The 27643-nt window shown below is 36.7% G+C and overlaps 1 protein-coding gene and 1 pseudogene across 1 annotated transcript; both read right to left on the bottom strand.

The window, feature by feature from the left end:
- On the bottom strand, positions 1-25414 carry CHMP2B (charged multivesicular body protein 2B). Its single transcript, XM_024558185.3, has 6 exons — positions 25132-25414; positions 12029-12120; positions 8280-8474; positions 4846-4948; positions 1734-1840; positions 1-1540 (listed from the first exon to the last, which is right to left on the bottom strand). The coding sequence occupies exons 1-6, from the start codon at positions 25163-25165 to the stop codon at positions 1430-1432; spliced, it is 642 nt and encodes a 213-aa protein (XP_024413953.1). The 5' UTR covers positions 25166-25414; the 3' UTR covers positions 1-1429.
- On the bottom strand, positions 17690-23231 carry LOC139440668 (large ribosomal subunit protein eL14 pseudogene; annotated as a pseudogene).
- Positions 25415-27643: the final 2229 nt, after the last annotated feature.

Here is a 27643-nt window from a genome sequence, read left to right as displayed (position 1 = left end):
TTAATGTGCAGGGTAATGGTATTTAATACTACTACATAATGGAACCATATCTTTGAACATTATAAAATGGATTATAAACTCTATTGTTTAGCTTTTCATTCTTCCCCCCAATCCACATGACACATGTGTATTAGTTCTGAAGTGTATTCATGTTGTCAATATTAATCCAAAATATCCGTCATCCCAAATTAATCAGGTTACATCTACACAATCTCCTCCAGGGTTTTTATGGTGGAATGTGCTAGAATCCATGTATGACAACACCATTTTTCAAAGCTAACCTAATTCTAAATTCTATCTCTATAATCTGCTACTTCATTTCTTCTCACTTTCAGTATATCCATTAAATACCAAAGTAATTTTACCTTTAAAAATACGGCTATGATGTTAACACACATTTAGGCAATGATTTCTTACAAAGTTTTAGTTTATTTACCAGAAGAAAGTGCTAATGTTTATTTTAGAATTTAGCTACAGTACTGGCGCAGCACTGTTACTTATCTGAAAATAATGGCTTCAATTTAGAGGGCTCCATGTACCTATTAATAAAGTTCAAAATTAAGCAGAGATTAAGTAGTAATTCACACTGAAAAAATCTCCTTACACCTTTGGAAGAAAGACCAAAATATATCACTTTATTACTACAAAATATCATTAATTCAGAATCTGTTTTTGCTAATACATTCAATTCACTTTTATAAGCTTTACAAGGACAGCCTGGAAAATTTTTGTAAGAGGCCCCATTTTAGTTTGACATGGAATTCTTTCCTGTCAGTTATAATAATTTAAAGATGTGCACAGTATGTTTGTGCTATTTAAGGCAGGTGCCAAACACATTTTCAAAGGTAATAAACTTATCAACTACAATGTCCTCCCAAAGGGAAAAGACAGAAAACAAAAGCTCATGAACAGTTTTTGTTTAAGACAGATGTTTAAATAGCACTCTTCTTTCAGATCATTTAAAAATAATCTGGCAGCTAACTCACCTATGGTCATAACACATATCGCTTACAAAGGACAAGCAACAGATACAGAATTAATGATATACTTTTAGTATTTTTACAGGACTCTTTAACATGATGCCTAGAGGCATTTAACAAGATTTTTATACTCAAGTGTAAAAAGATTTAGAACATAAGCTACACTAAGGAATGAATATAATTTCTCTATGCCATGCAGAAAAGTTGTCAACTTTTTACACATCATCACTCCTAAACAGTTCTAATTAAAACCCAAAGAGTTCCCATTTTGCACCATTATCATTCTTTGGCAAAAGAGTCAAACAGCCATGGGTTAGGAAACAACTGTTCACTCATGGTCTTCACTTTTGCAAAATAAATATGTTTTGTAAAAGGAAAACGGCAATATGCCTGGTTTTATAATTATAACTAAATAGTTATAAATATGCAAAATGTTACAGCCTTTTTGACTAATCTACTCCTAAAGCTTTGAGTTGTCGTTCAATCTCTTCATCGGAGATTGTAGCCTTTGAAGTAGAGGCAGATGGTAAGCTTCGGGCAGCGGACGGAGCTTTGGCCATCTATATTAGAGAGAGGAACAGAGAAAAAAAGTGTGCGTCATTGAACATTTGGTCTAGGACACAAAGGATGTGCTACAAAGAGGCTTAATTTACTTTTCAGATATAAAAACATGCATCCAATAGTAAAGGACAACTTAAACATTTAAGTGACAAAAGTGGTAGAAACTAATTCCAACTAACAAGACCTTCATACCTTTCCAGAGATTTCAATTCCGATTTCATCAAGAACTTGATTCACAATATCTTGACTTTCTTCTTCATCATCAGAGCCATCAAAGATGTCGTCGAGCGTGTCATTGACTTGGGAGGATGGGGAGAAAAAAGCAGTTACTTTCAAAAAGATTTCAGGGATTTCAGGTTGTATTTCTATTTTTAGAAGGCAGCCCAACTATATACTATACTATACTATACTATACTATACTATACTATACTATACTACACTACACTACACTACACTACACTACACTACACTACACTACACTACACTACACTATACTATACTATTATTATGTTATAGCAAACTCGGGTGAACTAACAAATTACAAAAGTCATTTTCAAATGTCGAAGAAGTTCATTGACGAATACATTTTTAAGGCACTAAATCTGGAATAACACTTGTTTCAACACAAATTATTCTTAAATGAAACAAGTCTACTCTGATTTTTTAAAATTACATTTTTAATAAACAAGAAATGTACGATAGTCACAGTTACAGGATTAAAGTTTAAATATGATTCCACAAATTAAATCTGTTCAGCTGGTAGTTGTTAAACCTGACTGTGGAAGAATATGTAAGAATCCAATATCCTGAAAGTATCTGGGAGACAATTTATTCTTTTTATACCTATGATTATATTTTCAACTTTTTAAAGTTTTCATTTAAGATGCATGTAGAATATTCTAACAAAGTTTAACATCCAAAATTGTATTAAACGTGTCCAAAGAATGATGTCCAACTTAGCCCTGCAATGATTATTACTGCCATACCCTTTACCTCCCCTAAATATTACGGAAAGCCTTCTGCACAGAAGGTATCCTGTTAGGAGCTGTGGGGAAGGAATTTCTGAAGGCCTGGGAATATGCCTCGTTTATCTTCAACACTAAGTGCCCAGAATGTGGTACAGATACAACTGACGGATGGAGAAAAAAGAAGATTTGGGGTGGTATACACTTAGGTAGAATAGAGAGAAAAAAAGAGATAGTAGATTGTGATAAACAGAAAAATAAGTGATTATAAAAAGGGAAGAGATTATTATATCCAGCTGGGAAGAAGTAGCGTGAGGTGGTCCTTGAAGGACGCACAGGATATGAACAAAGAGCACAGAGGGAATACCATGAACAAAGACACGGCAGAAGACAGCAGGGATGCACACAAGGAAGAGTAACTTCTTCCACTGGGGTGTAATTGAAGGTGCACGCGTGGAAAAAGGTTGTGAGGGAAGTAATTAACTAGCTGGCCCATGATCATTCTCCTGATCCTGGGGGACGCCCCCAAAGGAAAGGCGACAGGTAGCCTAGTCTGATTTCCTCGTACGTGTGCTGCTAACTGTGCTCCTGGTAAACAGAAGTCTATTTTCTAGTTGAGAGAGTTCTGGTCTATGGAATGCTCCTAGCAGGACGGCCCTGGTTCGGGGCTGCTATGGTAAACACATCCACAGTCTCTGGGCTTATGAGTCATCACTCTCTAGAACATGTCAGATAAAGGAGGTGACTCTCTCAGGTATAAATTTAAGATGTTTCTTAATTTAAATGTCCCCTTCAACATGAGATAGTAAGTAAACTTCATTACACACTCTTCACTACAGGTTAATAGAAAAGTTAATTCCTCTGATAAGATCTGCTCACACCTGTGCCATCAATGGAACCCAAATAAACATGTTAGATACTGTGATCATTATATAAATGACAATTCTCAGTCACTAAAAAGGCACTGAAGATGTTTCAAAAAATTGTATTTTTCAAAGTAAAGATTCAAGGTGAAAACTAAAGAATTTTTAATAAAAATACAGTATTATTAAATTCTAAAAGCAAAATAGATAATATGAAATAGAATACTGGAGCAATGGTAAGTTTAGAAACCTTGGTAATTTAATTAGATACCATTTATGCAATAAATGCTGTAAAATTAAAACGCCAGCAGTGCTCAACTATCATACCCCTACATAGTTATAAAACAATTAGGCAATATCTTTGTAAAACAACGATGCCAACTTTGACTCTCATGTACGTCATAACCGAATGCTGACTAGGATGCTGTGAAGGGTCATCATCACTGATGAAACAGGGCCTGGGATAGCCTTTCTGAGAAGGATCCAGTAGTGTGAACCAAAGCCTTAATTAAATTAGTGCTCTAAGGAGATTTAAGAAATTTAGGCAAAGATAAAATAGAAACATTTATGAAAAGATTATTGAATACATTAAATATTTTAAAACAATCTTACTGACCACCTTAAGAATGTTTTAGTAAATTAGGGTTGATGTTAATTGGCATTGATGATATGTAATATTGAAGCCATTTTTAAAAAAAAGGCTTCAGAGAAGATTTGCGGTCATAAGCACATGCTCACGTTATACTATTATGTTCTTTACAAGGTGGATAAGGTTCAAAATGAAACATGTAATATAACCTAACTATAGTAAGATACAGAGAAATACAGGAAGAAACACAACTTAACAGTAATGATATCTGAGTCATGTGAGGATAGGTTTTTTAAAAATATGCTTTATACCACCTTTGTAGTCTCTGTACTTCTATACAATATGCAATTAGTTTATATCGAAAAAGAAAAGAAAAGAGAGAAAGAAAGAAAGAAAGAAAGAAAGAAAGAAAGAAACAAAGAAACAAAGAAAGAAACAAAGAAAGAAAAGAAAACTAAGTATTAAATAATTTGGGGAGGAAAAAAAGAATGAAAGAGCTCCATTATCTCTACCTCCAATACCGACAGTGTGAAAGAATCACTGCGGTTCCAGAATTACCCAATTTATACCAGAAACTTACTTTATTCACAAGATGGTTTTGGTCCCCTAATCAATACAGTAGAACAGCTGGGGCCAGTACGGCATAGAAATAGGGCATAACGTATTTCATATTTTTTTCTTCAGTTAAACATTAATAGAATTTTGAGCCATATACATTGCCAATTTCAAAATATAAGAGTTACAATACAGGTGATTATTTAGAAGGGTACTGTATTATTTCTTTTTTCAATATTTGTGCTTTCATGGATGAGAATATGAGATTGCTAGTAAAGAGCCAATTCCAACATGAGAAAACTGTAAATTTTATTACAAGTTATTAAACTCACTCATTTCTTCAGTCATTTCCATCTTCATGTTTTCCTTCTGGAAATTCTGCATTGTTTGTAATGTCTTTTGTGGATCCATCTTCTTGTTAACTGCCTGCATTGTCTTTAAAATGTGAAAATATCTAAATGAGCTATACAATTATGAAAACTTTACTATGGATAACTCCTAAGAGAATACATCAAATAGACACAGGCTCTGAAAATATATACATTCTTCCACACTTAAACATAAGAATATTAAGTATTCTAGAAAAAAAATATCATTTGGAAACCATCTTCTTAACATCTGTATAATAAATACTAGTGTGGAAAAACCTTATCGGAACCGTAGGCAAAAGATTACATAGTAAAAAAACTGTGTCAATAAAAAAATCCACTGCCATTCAGATGGGAAAGCTCCATTTGCCTATTATATGGTATAAGTAGGTAATGTCTAAATTAAAAATAATTTTAATTTTTTACAAAATTAAAAAAAATATTTTATTGTTTATGCTATTACAGTTGTCCCACTTTCCCCCCCTTTGTCCCCCTCTACTCAGCCTGCTCCCTGGTTCCATAACCAGTCATTAATTTAATATCTAAACTAAAAAGGAAATACTAGCATATATACTTAATCCATTAAAACATTTTAAACCATGGTTTAAAACACAAAACATTGAGTTTTGCAAAAAATGTGAAAAGAATTCTTTTACACTTTAGGTTCACAGCCCATTTATTAAGAGATGAATGCCATCTAGTACAGGCAAAATGTCTTCTATACATAAAAAGTATGTATTATATAGTTAGTTTAGTATTAAAAGACACTATACAATATTAAACATACCAGTTTCAAAATGTTAAGCATACAGTATTTTCTCAGACAATTTGTATGCAATGCTGCAGCCAAAGTAACCTTTAAGTAGGACCCTACATTCCCCTGGCCCCTGCCAGCCCACACACACCTAATAACTCTGCAATGGCTTCCCATTGCTCTTGGTATTAAAAGCCACATTTCATAACTGACCTCTGAGAGCAAATATCATTTGAACTCTATTTAATAAGCCAGTCTCATTTGCACCACTGCCCTCTAATCACACTGCTCTTTCATCTCCTTAAACACGCCATGCTCTCTCCTGGCACCGGACTTTTGTATATGCTCCCCCTCGCCGGCAAGGCTCCCCTCACCGGCAATGCTCCCCCATCTGCTTTTACTATCAACACTCCAGGTCATATGAGGGGGAACCAACCCCCCAAAACAAAATTATCTTCTGAGAGTGGGCCCCTTGTAGTACAGGCTTCCTCCACTAGGTGAGTGTTCTAGGAGCCCATTTGTATCAGTTTAACAGCTGGCATTGTTATGAAAGGTTGCGTTTGGCTTCAATGAATTTTTTTTGAAGTCTCTTTCAATGCATTTGCCCATTTCATGATGGGTGATTTACAACCACAACTGCCCACACCATGCTGAGTGTTCAGCAGTTTTTGACAAAAAAATGGCATGATCCCCATGCCCTCCCCTCCGTATTCACTCAATCTTGCCCCAATCAACCTTTTCTTTTTGTTTCCCTGGATGAAAAAAGTCCTCAAAGGGAAATACTTTGCTGATGTGGAAGAGGTGAAACAAAAACAGCAGAAGCACTAAAAGACATCAAAACTGACTAATTCAAACACTGTTTTGAGCAGTAGGAAAAAAAGTCTTGATAGATATATTGCATCAAATGGAGAGTATTTTGAAGGTGACTGAAGTTTAAATGTGTAAGAATAAATACACAATTTTTAATAAGTAAATTCTGTTTCTTTGGGTCCCCCTCGTAATATCACTTTCTTAAAGAAGTAGTTCCTCATACCCAGATTAGAATACATACCCCTGGTTAAATCCTACTCGGTACACATGAAATTTTATACTTACTGGCATCTATTATAATACTTTACTTGCAATTTACATTATTGTTGTAAATACTACTACTACTACTAATGATAATTATAAGTGCTTTATAATATAATTAGTATGTATTATAATATAAATATAATAATATTTATAATACTACTACTGATAATGATGATGATAATTATGAGTGCTTAGTGCTCATTTGTGGACATGTGCACAAAATTTTCGTCACCCAACATGTACCTTTTCAGCTGAGGTCAAACAAGACAACACCCTGCCGCCTTGTTTCAGCTCTCATATTACTGTAAACAAGTGTACTTTTACCCATTTATATATTGCAAATTTCTTGTGCCTTTATTAGTGGTTTTGCTGTTTAAAGTGGTCCCCAAGCATAGTACTAAAGTGTCATTTATTGTTCCTAAGTACACAGCAAGGCTGGGATGTGCTTATGAAGAAAATACACTGTTAGAAGAGCTTTGTTCAAGCAAGAGTTAGAGTGCTGTTGCCATGAGTTCAATGTTAATAAATCAACAATGAAATATGGCCCCTTTCAACAGAAACACACAAAAAACAGACTTAGGTATACACTGGGTGACAGAAATGTCTCAACCAAAGGCTCACAGGAACCTAACCCTGTATTTTCCTTCAGAGCAATGGCTCGGCATTCACTAATTCCCAACTTTGTAGATCATTAACTATTGCAAAAAATGAGAATCAACTATATACACCATTTTCCTAGTAAGAATCTCATACTTTCTCTCGTCTGTGGCTTTCTTCCCTTTGCTCTTCATACAAATATTCACCCTCCCTTATATTTACCACCTACCGATATTTTTAAGACCTAGGTCTTCTGCAGTCATTCAGATAATTCTATTCAAAGACCTGCGTGGTTCACTGAAGCTTAGCACAGACTGATGTGCAGTGGGCAGTTTCCTTTTCAAACCCACCTTAACACCAGCTCCCAATGAGCTGTAATTTCTGTGAGAGGAGAGTCTTTGTCTTTGTCCTCACAGCACTTCATATGCAGTAAGTAGCCCATTATTTATTTTAAAAAAATCAAAAGGCTAAGAGTCCTTCAAAGTCTAGAGTAAAAACCTCTTTAATATAAAGACTGTAAGTTAAACATAAATCCCTATTAAAATAATTGATAAATCCTGGTGACAGTATTCATGTGTACATCTCACACATATATGAAAATGAATCAAGAGGAAATTACCACTCCAAAGTAATCAAAACTTATAGCTTAATGAAATAAGCAGCCCACAAACCTCTGACAATCTGAGAGAAAAAGGAAATACCGTTTTAAGTCAATTTGAAAAATTTAGAAGCTACATGTAGCCATGGCACAATGGAAATTCCCTAAAACAATTTTTTTTTAAATTAAAACAAATCAATAAAAACCCAGAAGTGTTATCTGGATTATCCAATATTTTAACTCAACTTACCAAAAAAATCATACAGATTCTTTACTACATATATATCAGGAGGTGATTTTAAATTGATTTGAATGTTTATATTGAAACATGTTAGACTAAACTCTGAGTCTCTGGGTAGAAAGGCTTCCACTTGCCTTTGCTGTAGTAGACATCGCACCTGCCATCTTCATCTGGGAGTTCATCACTTTTGTTTGTGTGGACATAGAAGTGACTTTAGAGCTTACGGCGAAAGTTCTTGTTTTCTGTTTCCGGAGTTGCACAAGTTGTTTGGCTAAAACTCTGCAAGCTTCTTTATTACCAATTTTGGCCATCTTCTTAATTTCTAATTCCTGAGACAGGAAATAAAAAGGGGAATAAAATCATTGAGGGGAGGCCTCAAGATTTAGTTCCAAAGAATAGATCAAATATAAATGGAGTAACCCAGAGTAGGCTTGCAGTTGTTCATATGGGAAGTACAATAATTAATAATAATACAAGAATAAATCGTTTCATGTACTCACAACTGTGAACCTACCTTTTCCACCCCTGTATAATAGAGCCTTTCTCCCTGATCACGAAATGATCCAGAATGGAGAACAAGAGTCATCCGAGAGGGCAACTGATTCCACATGATTTCATGGGAAAGACAGAAACCAGTACCTTCATCCACAAGTATAAAGCTGTTTTACAAAAACAGTCCTTACACAGAGCCCAAAAGAAAATTAAAAAACATTCAACCCAAAGTATGTAGGAAAAAAGAAAATAAATAAATAAAGAGTTGGTGGGACATAGCAAAAAAAAAGAGCAGAGTGGTAGATTTAAAGCTAATAACATAAACATACAAGTGAAAAGGTTCATCTAATATCTCATTAAAAGGCAGGTTATCAGATTAGATAAGAACCCAAATACATGCTATCTCAAGAAACCAACTTTAATTAAAAAAAAAGCTAAGTAAAAGAATAGTAAAATATATTCTATATAAATACTTACTAAAATCTGGAAATCTGGAGTGGCTACATTAACATCAGATAAAACAAATCTCGAGAATAAGGAATATTACCAGAAATAAAAAGGGGCATTTCATAACGATAACGGAATCAATACATAAAGATGTCCAAACAACCCTAAGCGTCCACGCACCTAATAACAATGCTTAAAAATATATGAAGTGCAACAGAAAGAACGGAAAGGAGAAGCAGACAAATTAGCATGAGGGATATCAACAACTCCTCTCAAGTATATTGCTGTATTGGTTGGGACAAATGGATAGAACATCTGTAATGACACAGAAGATTTACAAAAAACACTATTACCAACTTGATCTAACCAACATTTATAGAAAACTCCTTCAACAGCAGCAGGATATCCATTTACAAGTATGTACTGAAAAAAAATCACCAAAATACACCATATTCTCCTTCAGACAATAAGGGACAATAAATTTAAGAGGGTTGAAAAGGGCCAAAGTACATTCTCTAATCACGTTAAACTAGAATCAGTAAGGAAAATATGAAAGGAAAATCACAAATGAGCAGAAATTAACATGTTTCTAAATAAGTCATAGACTAAAAAGTAACACAGGAGAAATGAAACATTTTGACCATAATAAAATAAAAATGCCACATGTCAAAACACATGGGTTAAAAGAGTTCTTAAAGAGAAATTTATAGCATTAGAAGTTATATTCAAAAAGGCAAAGGTATTAAGAAGTACTAATTGTAGTTATAAAATATTCACAAGGATGTAAAGTACAGCACAGGCAATATAGTTAATAATATTGCAATAACTATATGTGGTGCCAGGTGTGTGCTAAAATCATCACTCAGTAAGTTATCTAAATGTCTCTGTTTTACATGTGAAACTAATATAATATTGAATTTCAACTATAATTCAAAAATCAAAAAAATGAATTAAGCAAAATAATAGTAAAGGCAAAAAAAGGTTATATTAAAAAAATGTCAAAAGCTTCAAAATTGAAAAGTGAAAAAAAGAAATAGAACACAAACTAAACAAAAAATATAAGCATAGAAATCCAGAAACTAGAAAAAAAATACAGAAAATTAATGAAATCAAAAGCAAGGTTTTTGTTTTTTTCTTTTTGCAAAAACTGATCAAATTGATATACCATTAGCCAGACAGATGAGGGATAACAACTTAGACTGACAGAAAGAACAGGCAAATTACAAATATTGGGAATGCAAAATGGAGCATCATTTCATATCCTAAGGATGCTGAAAGACAGTAAGAGTATTATGACTAACAGTATGTCACCACACTGTAACATTCAGAAGTGGACAAATTACTTCAGAGACACAAACTACCAAAGTTCAGTCTAAAGGACATATAACCTGATTTATACCTTTTTCTTTTTAACGACCTTGTAGTTTAAAACCTATTCACAAACAAAATTCACTCCCAATGTGTTTGCTGATGAATCCCTTTACTTCACCCTGCCTGGCCCCCAGAGGATGACCGGTTAGCCAATGACGGACGGGTAAGATTCCTCAAAGGAGGGATGACCTAAGACAGGGAAGGACTTGGGGCGGGGGGGGGGGGGGGGGTGGGCTATAGAAAAAGGGGGGTGATACACCCTCGACTCTCAGCTTTGACAAAGCCTGAGTCCTCATTCTGTCTGTAAGAAGTCTCTTAATCTCTTGGCTGCCTTACTCCCCTGCCCTACTTAAGCCTGAAACAATGCTAGAGGTGGATGCTGCCCTGTGCTGGAAAGGGATGTTGGGGGGGGCGGGGATCAGGCCTAAGAAAGAATACATAAAATTCTGTGAAACCAGCTTTGCTAATACCCTCAAATTTACATGAGAAGGGTCCAAGTTTGAAATGAGTTTGTTCCCCAAAGTTTTATGGCCCTTTAGCTATCTGACTCTGACTCAAAATAAGCCCTCAAGTTCTTTGAATGTTATCTATTGTTTGACCATTACTGCCTGACAATGATTGATGAGCTTTACTTATAGTATACGCCCTGTATTCCTATACAAATAAACCCAATAAAAGCCCATTGAGGAACAGGCTCCTAGCCCTGCTCCTTTGAGAGATGGGCCACCTTTCCTCCCCAAGCAGATCATGTCTTGGTAGACTTATTCTCATCCTTGGTGGACACTCCTGAGAAAACTTAAAGATCTAAATAAAACCATGTTCATGGATTATAAGACTCAATATTGGCCCTGGCTGGTGTGGCTCAGTGGACTAAGTGCCAGCCTACGAACCAAAGGGTCACTGGTTCAATTCTCAGTAAGGGCACATGCCTTGGATGCGGGCCAGGTCTCCAGTTGGGGGTGTGGGAGAGACAACCACACATTGATGTTTCTCTCCCTCTCTTTCTCCCTCCCTTCCCCTCTCTCTAAAAATAAATTAAATTTAAAAAAAAATTTACAATCCATTCCATGTCAATTATACCACAGTCATGCTGTTTATTAAAATATCTTAAACAATATATATTTTAAAACATACAGTCTATTTTTAAAAGTACATTCATTATCACAGACACAATGATGGTTAAAATAGAAAGTAAGCTAAAATATAAAGACACCCATGAATTATTTTCTTGTAACCCTCTCTTGTTTTCGAGGATTGCGTTATCTTTGTTATTAACTGAGAATAATTTGGCTCTGTTTTGACCAGTATTTCTTCCTAGGCATTCATGATTTTTACAAACTGAAGAATAATTTGTTTTATAATCAGCAGAACACACAGAATCCTGGTAAAAGTCTGCAGAATGACACAATAAACAAAGGTAAGCAGAAACTGCAGAAAGGCATTAAATGCCATTTCTTTGTAAAACAAATTACTTACCACCTGCCATGTGTCTTCTTCCCGGTTAGCTAATTATTCCAACACTAATTTCCAAATTTGTTTGAAAAGTGAAACTGAACTTTAATGTTCTACTTACCAGCTGTTTTTCTTGTTTCTCTAAAGCTGCCCGATCTCTGCTTATAGCCCTCTGTGTACCTCGTAACTCCCGATTCTGTTCCTTTATCACATCTAAGGAAAAGCACGAAAGAAACCTAAATGTATGCGTTGTAAAATTTTCCTTAATACCATTTAAAATACTGGACTCAGAGATGTCAGTAAAAAATAAACCTTGATTTACTGGATGTTAATTTTTTTTTCAATTTAATATACAATACTAAGTAAATATGAGTAAAATACTCAAACTTCAATTAAAAATTTTGATTATATACAAAAGTAAGTGCAAGTGTGCTCTAGTCTGAGGCTTAGCCAAAAGCACATATAAATCACAATAAAACATTCCCTTAGAGAACTGATTAGTATACAGTGTTTTATATGGCACATATATATGTCACACCCACACATACATCCTTTTTATCTTTCCTTACTCCAGTATTATATGGGAAAAGAAATAAGGTCATTTGCTTATTAAATCTTTCTTCTACACTAAGTCATCCTAACGATGAAGCAGCAGACCTTCTGGTGAATCCCACCTCTGCCACTTGATCGTATGTTGTAAAAGTTAGTTAACACTCTAAATCTCACGTTTCTTATGAAATAGGATTGTTGTTAAGGGGTAAATAACACACCCAATGCCCTGAAATACTGTAAGTGTCCCTCAATGTCTAATTTATCTCGAGTCATCTGGATCCATCAGTGTTACCCTTTGAAGAAATTAAACTATTAGTCTAGGCCTGATGGACAATAATCAGGGTTAGCTGTTACTATACAGTGATTTCTTCAAAGGATCACAGACATGGGTGGTAATTCTTACCAAAACTGATCTGTCCTTGTCAGGAATCTTTTAAGTGTTTTACATATATTATAATATATAATGTTCACAATAATGCTAGGAAGTTGATTTTTCTATTATTTTATATATAACAAAATTGAGAATTTTCTAACAAAATTAGGAAGTTTAAATAACTTGTCCAAGGTCACAAGGGAGTAAGGGCCATGCCAGATTTGAACCTAAGTGTTCTGTGTCTCCAGAATCAATGATCTTAATCACCTCACTAGAATACTTTTTTAGTCAAGGGTAGATTTAAAAAAACAACCAACAGAAAGAATAGTCTCATCACCAAATGGTTCTGGGGCAACCGGATGAGAAAGAATGAAACTGGACCCCTGATACATAACCATATATGAAAATTAACTCGAAAAGATTAATGTCCCAGTTATAAAAGCTACAATCATTAAGCTCTTAGAAGAATACTCAGGAGTTAATCTGAATGATCTAGAATCTGGCACTGGGTTCTTATATATGACACTAAATGCAGAAGAAACAAAATAAATACATGGGACTTTATGAAAATTAAAAACTGCATCAAAGGACATTATCAAGTGAAAAGACAACCTACAGAATGGGACAAAATATACGCATATTATATGTGAGTATATGGTAAGAACCTATTATCCAGAATATTAAAAAGCTCCAAAAACTCAAAAACAAAAGACAAACAGCCCCATTAAAACTAGGTTAAGTATTTGAACAGACACTTCTCTGAAAATAAAGAAACAGCCAATAAACACATGAAAAAGATGCTCAATATATTAGCCATTAGGAAAATGAAATGCCAGTTCACATCCACCAGAATGTCTATAACCAAAAACAAAAAAGGAAAATAACAAATATTGATAAGGACAGAGATGGTATCCCTGACATTGCTTATAGGATGTAAATTATTTCAGCCCCTGTGGATAATGGTTTGATGGTTCCTCAAAAAGTTAAACATAAAATTATCATATGACCCAATAATTTCACTCCTAAGTATTTACCCAAAAGTTGAAACAGGTACTTAAATACTTCTACACAAATGTCCATAGCAGCACTATTCACAGTATCCCAAAGGTGGAAACAACCCAAATGTCCATGACCAAGCAAATGAATGAACTGTGGTATATGAGTATAATGGAATATTACCAGTTATAGAAAGACATAAAGTACTGATACTACTGCAACACAGATAAACCTCAAAAATGTGATGCTAAGTGGAAGAAGCCAGATACAAATGGTCACATTTATGCTTACACACATATAAAGTATCCAGAATAGATAAATCCATGAAGACAGAAAAACAACAGATTAGTAGTTGCTAGTTGCTGGGGCGAGGGAACTAGTGGTAATGGTTACACACAGCTGTGACTGTATTAAATGCCACTGACCACTTTATAATGGTTAATATTCTGTGAATTTCACCTTGGCTAAAATAACAACAAAGCCAGCAACCATTATTCTTTTTAATGATGGTGCATCACAATTTATGGACCACTACGTATTTCTGTGTATAGTATACCTTTCCTCAGAATAAAAATCACTAATTATACTGAGTAACAGGCATGATATTAAATGCTTCACAACCCCAAAAGGTAGGTAGGTACTATTATGACATTTGTTTCAGCGGAGGAAATTGGTATTTGCTGAGACAATCTGCCCAAGGGAGAAAAAGTGCTGGGATTCATATACAAGCAGTCAGATTCCATGGCCTCTTATTTTTACTGTGTTATGCTGCTGGGAAGCTTTTTGGACAAACTAGAAATAGTTATCGGAGACATAATCCTAATAAATAGAGACCCATATCAATAAAAATACACAGTATTTTATACTGAATAAAAATCATTCAAGTCATTATATATTCTGAATAAAAGTTAAAATAAGATGCCAAGAGCTCCTATGTTCTACATACAAGACATCCATTTCCCTTTCTCTGCTTACTGCTTTTCAGTGAAGTTATATTGGTGAATATTTCATGCTCAGGATTGACAAAGAAACATTCTCTGTGTTCCTCCTATACAGAAATATAAAACCACGCCATATCTTTAGGAGAGATGAAGAAAGATGGAGATGCAGAGAAATACTTCTCTTCCCTCTTTCTTCTGGATGGGAAACACAATTCACTTAACAAAAAAGAGGGGCATGTTCTGTAGGCAAATATATTTGGGAACTGCTGACATTGAAAAAAAATTAAACAGATTTCTTTATCTCAAGGCTTCTAAAAATGCTTAATCTATGAATATGAGTTGTCAATCCTTAAGGGGAAAATATATAATAGATTATTTCCCAAATTTATTAAGCCAAAGATCCCTTTCAAGAGATCTGTATCAACATTTCCTAATGTTACATGGAGCATTGGTAAAAATCCTATCCTAAAATGACAAGATTTATTAGTTTGCTAGTACCGCCATTAGAAACATCAGACTGAGTGGCTTGAACAACAGAAATTTATTTTGTCCGTTCAAGAGGCTGGAAGGCTAAAATCAAGGTCTTGGCAAGTATGATTTCTCCTGAGGCCTCTCTCTTTAGCTTGTAGATAGCCGACTTCTTGCTGGGTCCTCAGATGGCCAATTCTCTGCCTGTGCCATCCCTGGTGTCTCTTCCTCTAATAAGGAAACCAATTCCATTGGACTAGGGCTCAGCCATATGACCTTAGTTAATCTCAATTGACCCTTAAAAAGACCCTATCTCTAAAAAATATAGTAACAAGGGATTAGGGCTTCAACATGTGAATTTTAGGGAGGAGAACACAATTCAGTTGATAACACACAGTATCTTTCCTCTGACAAGAGGAAAAGGAATATTTCCTCTGACAAGAGGAATATTTTCTAGTGTCACTTATACAGTGACACAAAACCAAACAGCAATGAAAGCTCTCATTTCTCCATCTTTCAAAGAAATCATAAGCCTTTCCATCATCAATACTCAAACACTCCCATTTTATTTTTTCTTTTGGACTTAGTTCCCTATCTTGTTAAAGCCAATGGATTGGTATAAAAACATTTACCACTTACTGTTTCAATAGAAAAATATGCTCTAAATTTAAAACTGTGAAATCACAAATGAACTTTTGAAGTATAACCCATTTGTGCTCTAAAAACTCCCTAGTTTTTAGTATAAGATGCAATATTGAGACAGTGATGCTGGTCTTCTACAGTTGTAAGAGTACTAGGCTGTAAGTGAAGCCACCATATTAATAAGTTCAATTGTAGCCAGATCATTAACACAGGTGCAAAGCAACTGCTGAAGCCTTGATTGCTCAGATCTGGAGTTCTATCAGTATACACTTTTTCATTACTAGGGTGGTATAATGAAAACAATATATAGTTGGTCTTTTTCCTGAGTTCTTTTTCCTGAGTTTTAGCACAGAGGTCCTAAAACCCTTGGAATTTCCTTAGTGATAGAAATGTCTTTTGACTCAGGAAGGGGGATGCTTAGGATGGGGCTGGTTAAGAAGACCAAATACTTGATTAAAAGGTGGGAACTTCCAGCTCCACCCCTCAGGAGAGGGGAGCCGGTAGACACTGGGTTATACAATCTCCTGAACAAAGAGACTGCTAGAGTTTCTGGGCTGGTGAGCAAATTCGCATGCTGGAAAGGTGGCATGCCCACAGGAAGGCATGGAAGCTCTGTGCCCCAGCCCCAATACCCTGCTTCCACTTGGCTGCTTGTTCCTGAGTTTTATCCTTATAATAAACTGGTAACAGTAAGTACAGCACTTTTCTGAGTTGAGAGGTTTTCTAATGAATTATCAATTATGAGGGAGTTGTGGTGACACCTGAATTTATAGCAGGTTGGTCAGAAGTAATGGTGGCAACCTGGGACTTGTGATTGACATCTGGATTGGGGGCAGTCTTGTGGAACTGAGCCCTTAACCTGGGGGGTCTGTGCCAACCCCAGATAGTTAGTGTTACAACGGACATGAATTTTTTGAGACATACAGTTAGCGTCAAGGAATCAAGAGTAAAGAATAGATGTAGCCATCTTTGTTGAAAAACAAGAATTATGACATAAAATTTTAACAAAACATAATTTAATCAAGTAGTTTGGCTTCCCCTTTCTTTTATGTAACTATGTGTACCATAACTGTCACCGTATATTAGGGAAGGAAAAATAAAGAAAATTAACTACTGCAAATTCCACAGTCTATTGTTAATAGACCTATTAATATTTAAACAGTTCTAAGCTATAAACTGAGAGCATATAATGTTATATACTAAAATAGAGTCATAATACTTAAAACATATTATGGTAAGTAGGAAAAGGTAGTACAATATTTTCCATATGAGATGATCAGTATATCCTATAAAACAAATAAATTACTCTTTAATTTTTAAAAAACCATTCCTAGGCTAAACCCACATTTAATGATTTTGTTTTCTAGATAATAAAGAAGAAATAATATGAGAAAGGTTCCGAGGCACTTGCAATGTTTTTAAGGCCAAGTTTATTTTCCATTATATTTATTTCTTAGTAGGTCTGATTTCTTCCCCAAATTACACCTCTCTAAGAGCAAGGAATGCATGTATTTTATTTATTTATCTATTTGTATTCCCACCTTAATGCCAACTACTACCCCAATATATTAGTTAACAGTGATCTAAGGGAGCACAGACCTATACACTGAAATATAAAAGAATTTCCTTCACAGACACATTGAACACATTACTTTAAAACGTATGATATTATCTACTGGCTATCAAGAAAGATGGTTGAAATTAACAACAGTAAAATCTGAACTACAATATATATCATTCTATAATGGAAAAACAGAGCATTGAAATAATCAGTTATTTCTCTTATAATTTTCCGGTTTCCTCTCTTTTCATTCTGAGTCCAGACAATGACAGAAACATGTACAGGGTACTGCTGACATCTAGGAGAGTTGGGGTGCTTGGCTCCTATTCATCTCTGCATCCATCTCCAGGTAGAAGAGCATCCCCTGAATTCTTACCCTCCTGTACTGCATCTACCTCGTGGACCTCTCGTGAAGCATTTCACAGTAGGTGGTAATAGAAAACTTTCAAACTGAAAATGTCAAAAGGATACATATTATATGCCTTCTCTGTCACCATTTGGTGAGGTAAAAAGAACCTGGGGGCTGTCCCGCCATTACCCTCCTGTCCTATACCCAGCACTACACTTAGAAAGGCCACCCAGGCCAATCTTGGCATTAAAAGCCTGTTTCAAGACTTTAAGTCTCTAAATACTGAACAAGGTTAATACATGTGTGCACTAGAGTAATAAGATCACAGACTTAAATTTTGGACTTAAGAACATATAGACAGAAAAGGTCATTCTGCCTTCTTTAGTTCTAAGTCAATAAGGTCTATCTGTTTACAGGGAAAAAAGTCAAAAATTAAAAATAAATCTAAAAGGGCTTCCCATGCAGTCTAGTTCACTGAAAATCTCTAGTGAGGTGTGAGGCCAAGCCCCAACTTGAATTAAGGTTGCCCTTCCAGACCCTGCTCATTTACATACAATTTGCAATTTGAGGGTTAAAGAAAAAAGTAATTAGCAACTGTAATTACGGACACTCATTAATCAGTGAGGAATATTGTTCTAAGTGCCGGTCCTTTGAGAGAAGGGGCTGCTCAAGCTTGCAGGGTCGTTGGGGACTACTGTCTCGTGAGCACTGAGGCACAACAGGCAGATCGCACCTCTCAGCAGGGTTCCAGCGGGTCTATTAGACAGCACCATCCCCTCTACCACGTACTGAGTTTTGTGCTTTTCCATAAGGCCATGATGGACTTGGTAATCTAATACAGCATTTTTTTTTCAAAAGGAACATTTATTACTTTTAAAATAGCCTCTAGGTTCTTAATGCTTTCTTGCCAGATGTCTCTGGAGCAGGTGCTTTCTGGGCTGGAGCTTTCGAACCCTTCCAAGCTTTTGAAGGTGCTACATCCCGGCCTGTGGCTTTCTGGGTGGGAACCTTCTGGGCTGGGGCCTTCTTGTCTGCATTGCCTGCAGTGTCACCTTTCTTGCTAGAACCTTTGCAGTGGCTGCTGCTGCTGCTGCTGCACCTATAGCAGCAAGTGCTTTTTTGGGAGAAGCTTTCAGAAAAGCTAGCCACCTTTTGAAGATACCTAACTTCAATCTTGATTATTCTCTTCTTCATTTTCTTTGCCTTCCTGACTTTGTAACCATCGAAATCTGTCATCTTGCCTTTTCTTTTCCCCTCTGGCTTCAATCTTCTTAGCCCATTTCGTATTGACATCTGCCTTGTCAAACATACTTCTGGTGGGCACTGTGTGGGGACTTGAGGATGAAGTCAGTGAGCTTCATGCATTTGAAAGGCACAGCCTGTCACCTTACTTGAGTGCACAGTCCACCAACCAGAGCCCTGTTTTGATTTATAACATCTATAATCACACAGCTTCTAGGCAGGGGCCCAAAGGAGTCGCAGGCCAACCTCCAAGCACCTGAACACCATGTGCTACATAAGGCCCATTGGCGCCAAGGATCCACTTAAGAACTAGATTGAACTTGACTTGCTTGGAAGATACAGAATACTAAAGAAAAAAAAAAAAAAAAAAGGAGAATCTAGCTCTAGGGTAACATAAAAGGAAATAAAAAGGAATGTTTTATTTTTTTTTCCTACCAGTAAACTTTCAAAAGTCACTCATGCCCTGAGGAATTCATTGAAATGAACTTATTACTATTATTAAAATACCAGCTTTTTGGAAGAGCTGAAGCTGTTGAAATGCCTCTCAGCAGATCTTTGGGTCACATTTAGTTCTCAAAGACACAGATTCTGGCACTATCATCAAGAACAACTTAAGTTCAGAAAACTGTCCAAGGTCATTTTTCATCTTAAATAAAGAAGGGAATGAGAGGAAAGGCTCCTCTGAAAAAAGTCTCAGACACCTGGACTTGAAGGCAGGCAATCATAGCATGAAAAGAAATAGCAGTCTTAGGTGTCATGATAAGGATGGAGAAATACAGGAGGAAGTCACTTTCCTAGAAATATCCATTCTAAATGTATGGAGAATTTTGCTCAGAAAAACGCTAAGATGACCGTACGTGGTGCTCCTGAATACCACGTGCAATAATTAATAATAATGATAGTATTTTAGTGTGCCAAGAATGTAGGAGCCAAGTAGAAAGTAAAGTCTGAGTTTTTAAATATTCAGAAGAATAAGCACCAAGGGAACACACATCATTCTAGGAAAGATCTGGGTACTCTGGGTAGCACCATGAGAATGCTGCCTTTTATCTGGAAGAAAGCAGGTATGTTTCTGGAGGGAATTCAGTTTATATACACGGTAGATTTTATTCCCTCTTGAGCTGTTGGATATGTGACCTCACAACTGACCTCTGGATAGATTTATCCTGAGTCAAAACCCCACAGGTTCTGCACGCTGGACAACTAACATACATACATAACACCCCAGCGAGGCAAAGACTAAGAAGCTCTATTCCTGTTTGTTAGTAATGTCCCTCAAACTACCTCTAAACTTGCATTCAAGTTCAAGGTAGATGGCTATATGGATGTAGGCTGTAATAAGCTCTGGATACTGGAAACACTACTTTGGGTTAGTAAATACTACTGTTTTGGAATTTAATCTCTAAATTATAAACTGCTGCAGAGATATTTCCATTATGCTGAAGACTCTGCAACCTTGCAAATATGGAATGTAGGAAAAACTTAGAATAAGCACAATACACTTTTGGAAGGAACTCAAGGACCTACTTTGGTTCCATACAAGGCAAATCAGGAAGAAGATGCTTGAAAAAAGAAAAGAAAAAAGAAAAAGAAAAAAACCCCATAAATAGTAAGGGATTTAACATAATTTGAGAAGAATTCCTAGAGAAGGAAAAAACCCAAGATAGTTCAGGTTATCTAGAGGAAGAGAAAAAGAGAATTTTTTCCACAAAAGCATCATAAGCAAAAATGTCAGTGAGAAGTATGGTATATGCAGATGAGTATGAGTACAGTATTGTTGGACAATAAAATGTCCAGAGACACGGTCAGATCAAAGAGAGCCATAAATGCCTTATAAAAAGCACCCACGTGACCCTGTTGGTACCAGAGAGTCAATACAGGAGTTCACACTGAAGAGTAACATAGGAAGATCTAGGTTTTAGGTATATCAATCACACAAGCAGCTTTGCAGATGGACAATTTAAGGGCTGTGAGGCTATAGCAAAGAAAAGCAGAAAGGTGACTGCAGTACAGTGCAAGATAAATGGGGTTTGAATGACAGCAAAGATTTGAAGGCAAATAGAAGATGATCGGGTGTGCCAAATATTTAAGAAACAAAAGGAGTAGGACTTGGTAATTAACTGAAGGTAGAGGGCAAAATCAAGAACTCCCAAACAATGGAGGATGAGAAACCAGGAAAGGAACCAACTCTAGGATATGGTGATGAATTGTTTGAGATCTCTTTAATTTGACATCCGTTGGGACCTCTAGATAGAAATACTCAACAAACTATTGGATGTACTGATCTGACTCTCAGAAAAATATTTCTAGAGATACAGATTTAGGATCCACCAAGATTTAGGTTATAATTAAAATAATAAGAGTTTGAGTAAGATCATACAGATAGAGAATGTACAATTTTGTCATGGAAGCCAAGAGAGTTTTAAGGAAGAAATTATTACTAGAGTCAAATGTAAAACATAGGTCCGCGAGATGATCACCCACAAACAGGCATTGAGTCCGGCTGTCTAGAAGTCACTGATAATTTACTAGAGTCAAATGTAAAACATAGGTCCGCGAGATGATCACCCACAAACAGGCATTGAGTCCGGCTGTCTAGAAGTCACTGATAATTTTAGCAAAATCTCATTACATGAGATGTAAGCAAACTGCTGTAGAATGGGGCATCTGAGAAATAAAGAGGTAGAGCTAGGAGACGTCACTACTTCTACAAAAGGTTGAGATGAAGAGCAAAAAGAGGTAGGACAATATTGCCTAAGAAATACTGAGTCAAGAGAGAGTAGGGGAAAAGGAGAGCTGTTGCCAGTTCTACTACCATTAGATATTAAAGTTCTATTATGAATTCTGAAAAAGAGTCTGGTTCACAAACAAAAGGTAACATGGTACCTACCAAAAGTTGAGAATTCCAGCAAGAACTGCAAAATTAAACTGTGCCACAGGATTATCTAATAAACAAAAACACAATGACAATATTCACAGAAATTAGGCCCTGGCTCTGCCACTTAGTAGTTGTGTGATCTTAGGCAAGTTACTCAGTCCTTCGCCTCTCAATTTCCTCATCTACAAAGTGGGGGTAATAACAGTACTTACAGGTGGGTGAGAACTCTAATAAGACACTGTATACAAAATGCTAACTTGGTGCTGGCTTAGAGCAGAACCTCAAATTTGTCTTTGTTTGGAATAACAGACAACAATTAAACAGTGCATAAAAAACTTCACTTTTTAAGAGGCATTATTTAGTTGTGCATTTAAGATAAGCAAGCCCTCATGGCATCCTGATTTACAAGTTTATAATTAGCTCTAATAAATAGGTCACCATTTGTCCACTTAAGGGGGGAAAAAAACCTGTAAACACTTTACCCTAATATATGTATATATCTTATAAATCAGTAAAAGGAAAATCAAGGACTCAATTGTAATTTCAAATTCAAAAGAATCTTTCTCTTCCATGGCATTGAGGTACAGTTCTCATTAATTTCTGCAACAAAGTATACAGTGCAGAGACTTGTTCATCTCTGTGTCAAAAATGAATTAAACATAACTCTGAATAGTAATAAGTGCAGTAATGTTGTCTCCCTTTTTAATTTACATGGGCAGTAGTCTTTAATGATACAGTATGCAACTCTTCCAGCCAATCCAAAGAGACAAAAAGATTCAATTATTCTCCGGATGTATAAACAGTTACATGCTTCCTTTATATATCAGACTTTCATTACTGCTGAAACAGATAAAAAGACAGCATACAGTAAAAGATATTATGATCAATAACCAACAAGTCCAAAGATCTGGGAGAAATGCATAAAATACATTAAACTTCACAATATATAGCCTCATTACTACTAAGAATGCTGTCACCTTTTAAACAAACAACTTCTTTTTAATAAAAACAAGGAGTAAACACATAATTAACACTGTATCAAAATAACAGAAGTTCAGTTCTAGAATTAAGAAGTCATTAAATGATTTGAATTGACATGATAATTTAAGAAAATATCAAGCATGTAGTCTGGTAGTTATAGCCAATGTACATGGTGGAATACATTCCACATTCCTTATATTCAGGAATTTCATATACAGATCTTTAATTCGGTAGCAAAGACTTTTTTCACCACAAATAAGTCTATTTAGCAAAAACATTTTTTCTTGGATGAATTAACCCAAGTGCAAATGAGTATACATTTAAATACCCTCACTACACATCCTCATTGTCTTTATTTTCATTCAGCTCTATACTTCAAACACAATAGTCACCAGATTACCAAAAGTACCAGGAAGCACAACAATGAGAATATAGAACTGGTATGTAAGTCTTTAAAATATTTAATAGATATTAAACGATTAAAGCTAGGATGTTTGGCTGTTAATGTTAAATTAAAAAAAAAATTTAATTTGTAACATCACAGTAAGAAAGATGCAATCCTTTTCCTCTGTTTAGTAAAATTCTTATTTATTTATTTCTCTTGCTCTTTTTTCCCCCCAAAGTACAGTTATCTCCATTTCTCCCCTTTCACAGCCCCCCACCCCACCCATCCCCACCTCCCACTCTTGATCCTACCCACCTTTGGCTTTGTCCATGTGTCCTTTATATAAGTTCCTTGACAACCCTTCTCCCTTTTCCCCCATTATCCCCTCCCACCTCCCCTCTGGTTACTGTCAGTTTGTTCTTAATTTCAATAGTAAAATTCTCATTATATAATAATGAAACAAAGAAATAAACCTTTTTTCCTCCATGGAGTATTATACAATAACTGAAAATCAAAATATTAGTACTGGAACACTGAAAAAATAAAGTGCTAGGTTAAAGATTAAATAAACAGCATTCACATGAATAACACACATAAAACCCACTTCAAATCATTGTATTACACCATATAACAACTTGGTAATTTTTCTGGTATTGTAAATGATTAAAAAGTCTCAGTTAATAAAAAGTCAATAAATTTAAAAAATCTTTTAACCAACTCAAGAGTAAGCAAAAAGTATATTAGGGGTAAGATGACACCATGTGTTGAAGAAAAGGGCAGAGTGGCAGAGTAAAAATGATGTCTTTGTTATCCTCTCCAAAATAATTTTGCTGGCATTGGAACAGCCAATAAAAACAATGCAGGAGTTACCCCAGGTCTGGATTGAGCACTCTGCCCAGCTATACCCACTGCTCCTTTTGTTGAGTTAGACCCTTACAAAGAAGTGATTCTTTGGCTGAACCAGCAGTAACCTAGACTCAACATGTAATAGGAAACACTATTTTAAAAGAACTTGAATGAATTTGATTCCTGGTAGCAGTCAATGAAAATAACAAGGCTAACCAGTGTTATAGGGACATACATTACAAGCAAGCGTTGCTTATAAACATCAATTTGCATATTCCTGTACATGCACTTTTTTCTATTAAGATGACACTGAGCTATATGGAACAATAAAAGCACCTTAAAATGTAAACTTTTATACAGATAATACACATCATATCTCTTACTTTTGATTACAAAAGATAATCACAAACGAGAGAAATCCATTATGAAACAATCCAGGCACTTCCTTTGGGTTTCTTTTATTTTTCTATTGGAGTTAGTCAAGAATTGTTTCACATCTCTGCTGATGGGGTGTTCTTAGGACAAGATCAACTCAGACCCAGGTTCATTTTGATAACTGGAGCCTGTTACTCCCCCTCACCCTCACCCAATCCCCCCGCCTCCCACCGCAGGCACAGGTTTCTGGTTCGCGTGCCCAGAAGTAGTACACAACAAACTAAAGAAACCAAGCAGACAAAACTATCAAATTCATTAAATCATCAAGACTAATGATACTCAAGGGCCAGCGGCATCCTGCCTCCTCGAAATGCTCAGCATTCCGCTAAAGGAAAATATAGGGCGGGGGGCTTGTTACTAGACTCGAGAGAAGCCAGACAGCCCGGGTGGTGCTGCAGAGGTGGGCAAGTGAGAGGAGATGGGAAGCAGAAAGTGACGCACGAGGTCAATCACCTGTGGGGCCCCTTGATCCAGCCCCGCCCCCAGGGACATAAGCAAGAATCACAGCCAGAAGCCCCCCAAAACACGTCTGGAAAACACAGAGCTGGGCTCTTTCGGCCAGGCCGGGAACTTACCATCCACGGTTTTCTTCTTAAAGAGGGACGCCATGGTCAAGAACCGCGCCCAGGCGGCCCAGCTCGGCCCGGTCCGGTGCGCAAATGGGAAAGGACAGAAACGAAAGGACTAGCCCTTGGAGGGTTCGGGATAGTGAAGCCAAAGAACCAGAAAAGAAGGCAGGGTCTTCAGGTAGGACCCGCAGAACTCGATGTCCCCGAAGCCTACGGCAGCCGAGTCTCCTGAAGCTCAGGTGACTGCGAACTAAGACACTTTTTGGAGAAGTCACTTGTAGGCGGCGCCTGCGCGTTGTGGTCTTGCGCCTGCGCACTGAGGCGCCTGAAGCCGCCGCCGCTGCCCTTACCTCAGCAGCCGCCGGGTATCCCACTTTCCGGGTTTGGGCGCCGCGATCCTGCAGATGCTGTTTGCAGTAGCCGACCTTCGGAGGCCGCGGGCGGTGACGGAAAACTTCCTGTGTGCAGGCTCAGTGCTGAGTGCTGACAGAGACAAGCCTTGGTTGGCCCTTTCCCCTTTGCCCAGGGAGAAGATGGAAGAAGGGGTCTCCGCTGTCCGAGGACAAGTGTGGGTGGTCTGGGACCAGTTGAATTAAGATTATCCAGCTGCTGTCAGTATCAATACTTTCTTAAGTACAGGGGCTAGTTGTAATTGCTGGTCTTGGTTGTCCCTGGAGTTCACGCTCTTTTCCTCCCTTACTCGTTCAGCGATCGCCGCCGTGCCCTCAGCTCTCGTGGCCGCCCACGGCGCAGCCGCCTGCGGGACCGAAGCGTTCACTGGCGGCCCTGGGCCCAGGGCTCTGACCACCCGGTGTGTCTCCACCGGGTCGGGTTTCTGGGCTTGGGGGTGGTGGATGGAGAAAGAAATGAATGGGGAGCAACTTTCTTAATGCAGCACTTTAATGTGCCTGGCTGAAAACATGAACAAAAAAATCCATGCATATTTGTATGTCTCCAACCTTATTTTTTAAAAATCTTGATTTCTTGTAATTGCTAAAGAAAAATTCATGGCTGTACGGTGAATGTATTAAAATGCTACATAACTGTGTATTAGTTTTACTGTGGAAAAAATAAAACACCATGTTACAGGAAAAGCACAATGGGTAATTTAAAGAATCCTTGTGTGTATAGGCATACATATGTAAAACAATCTGTGAATCAGGATTTTAAGTTCATTGTTTTACTTCATTGTGTGTGTATATGCATATTTCGGTTTAATATATTATTTCACTATTTAGAATCTTAAGTTTGCTTTGAACTTTCCCCTCTCAATCTATTAGTGCTTTGAGCAACACTGCCTTCCACAGGATAAAAATAATAATGGCCTTTTTTTCCCTATAGATGTGTTTTCTGATAGGGAAGACACCCCAGTAATAGTGTCAATATTATCAGCCACCTTTGGGTTTATGAATCATGTCTCAAGGCTTTTTAAGTATTTGTGGTATTCAGACTTCCCATCCCAATGTTTTTCCCCCTCACAAGATAAGGAAAGCCCTCAGGGCCACTGGCAATCCTGCTGTTGCTACTAAAATTTAGCTAAGAGTTTGCTCATGAAAACTTTCTCAGAATGACATAATATGCAAGATAAAATTGTATTACTCCTCAAGTTATTCCAGATATTACGGGAAGGTGAAGAAGTGACAAAGAAGGAAAAATTGTAAATGAGGAGACTTAGTCTCGGCATCCAAGTCCTCATCTTATCCTGGAATAAACTGGCAAAAAGGAGGTTCGCCCTTGCTGCCTGTTTTAATGAATGGCATTGAGCTGTGCTTGAATGCTTGAGTAGCGATGAGCTGTTATGTGTGTAGTAATGGTACTCCTCCCTGCTGCAGTCACCCTTGTTTTATTACTCCTGCAGAGCCCCCCCACTGACCCAATTGTAACAGTTGGGGAAATGCCAGAATACTTAGCAGCAACCATATGGAAGACCCTCCAAAAGTGCACAGCGGGAGCTAAAGACAGGGCATGTTCATTACAATAAAGACAAAATAGAAATATGTGGTATTTAAACTCAGCACACTTAATAGCTTGATTCTCCCATAGTTTGAAGCAGGCTGACATTTAGCTGATATGCACCAGACTGCTTGGCATCCATTCTGATTAGTTGGTGGCCAAACTGCAGTGGCATATTTGGTATGTATATCACTTATTTAAACAGTGTGTGCACTTAAATATAGCTGAGATTTAGGACATCAAGAAGCCATAAACTGCAAATAATATGGTATTTTTTCATGTGTTTAAAAGTGCCATCATCCATACAAACTCACTGAGTCAACAGGACATATACTCATAGTGGATAGAGGAAACATTTTAATTTTACTCTTTTCAAATCTCATTAAGAAATAATTGACTAATGTACTATGATCACATTATGACCCAATGCTCTTCCAAATTGCTTAGACAATGAAAAATATTGTATACCTAATGACACATTCCATGCTATGTGCTGGGGGCATACTAGGGAAAAAAGTCTCCCCCCCCTTTTTCTCTTACCCATCATCTTCCTACCAGGTTTTTC

The sequence above is a fragment of the Desmodus rotundus genome, chromosome 2 (genome assembly GCF_022682495.2).
Source record: "Desmodus rotundus isolate HL8 chromosome 2, HLdesRot8A.1, whole genome shotgun sequence".
NCBI lineage: Eukaryota > Metazoa > Chordata > Mammalia > Chiroptera > Phyllostomidae > Desmodus > Desmodus rotundus.
Note: the sequence above shows the minus strand (reverse complement) of the source record. Positions and strands in the feature narration are given on the sequence as shown.

Coding starts and splice junctions, on each gene's coding strand:
- CHMP2B (XM_024558185.3), bottom strand. CDS start 25,165: ATGGCGTCCCTCTTTAAGAAGAAAACCGTGGATG. Junction 8,475..12,028: donor AGAAACAAGAAAAACAGCTG/GTAAGTAGAACA, acceptor TTCCTGTCTCAG/GAATTAGAAATTAAGAAGAT. Junction 1,841..4,845: donor GGAAATGACTGAAGAAATGA/GTGAGTTTAATA, acceptor CATCCTCCCAAG/TCAATGACACGCTCGACGAC.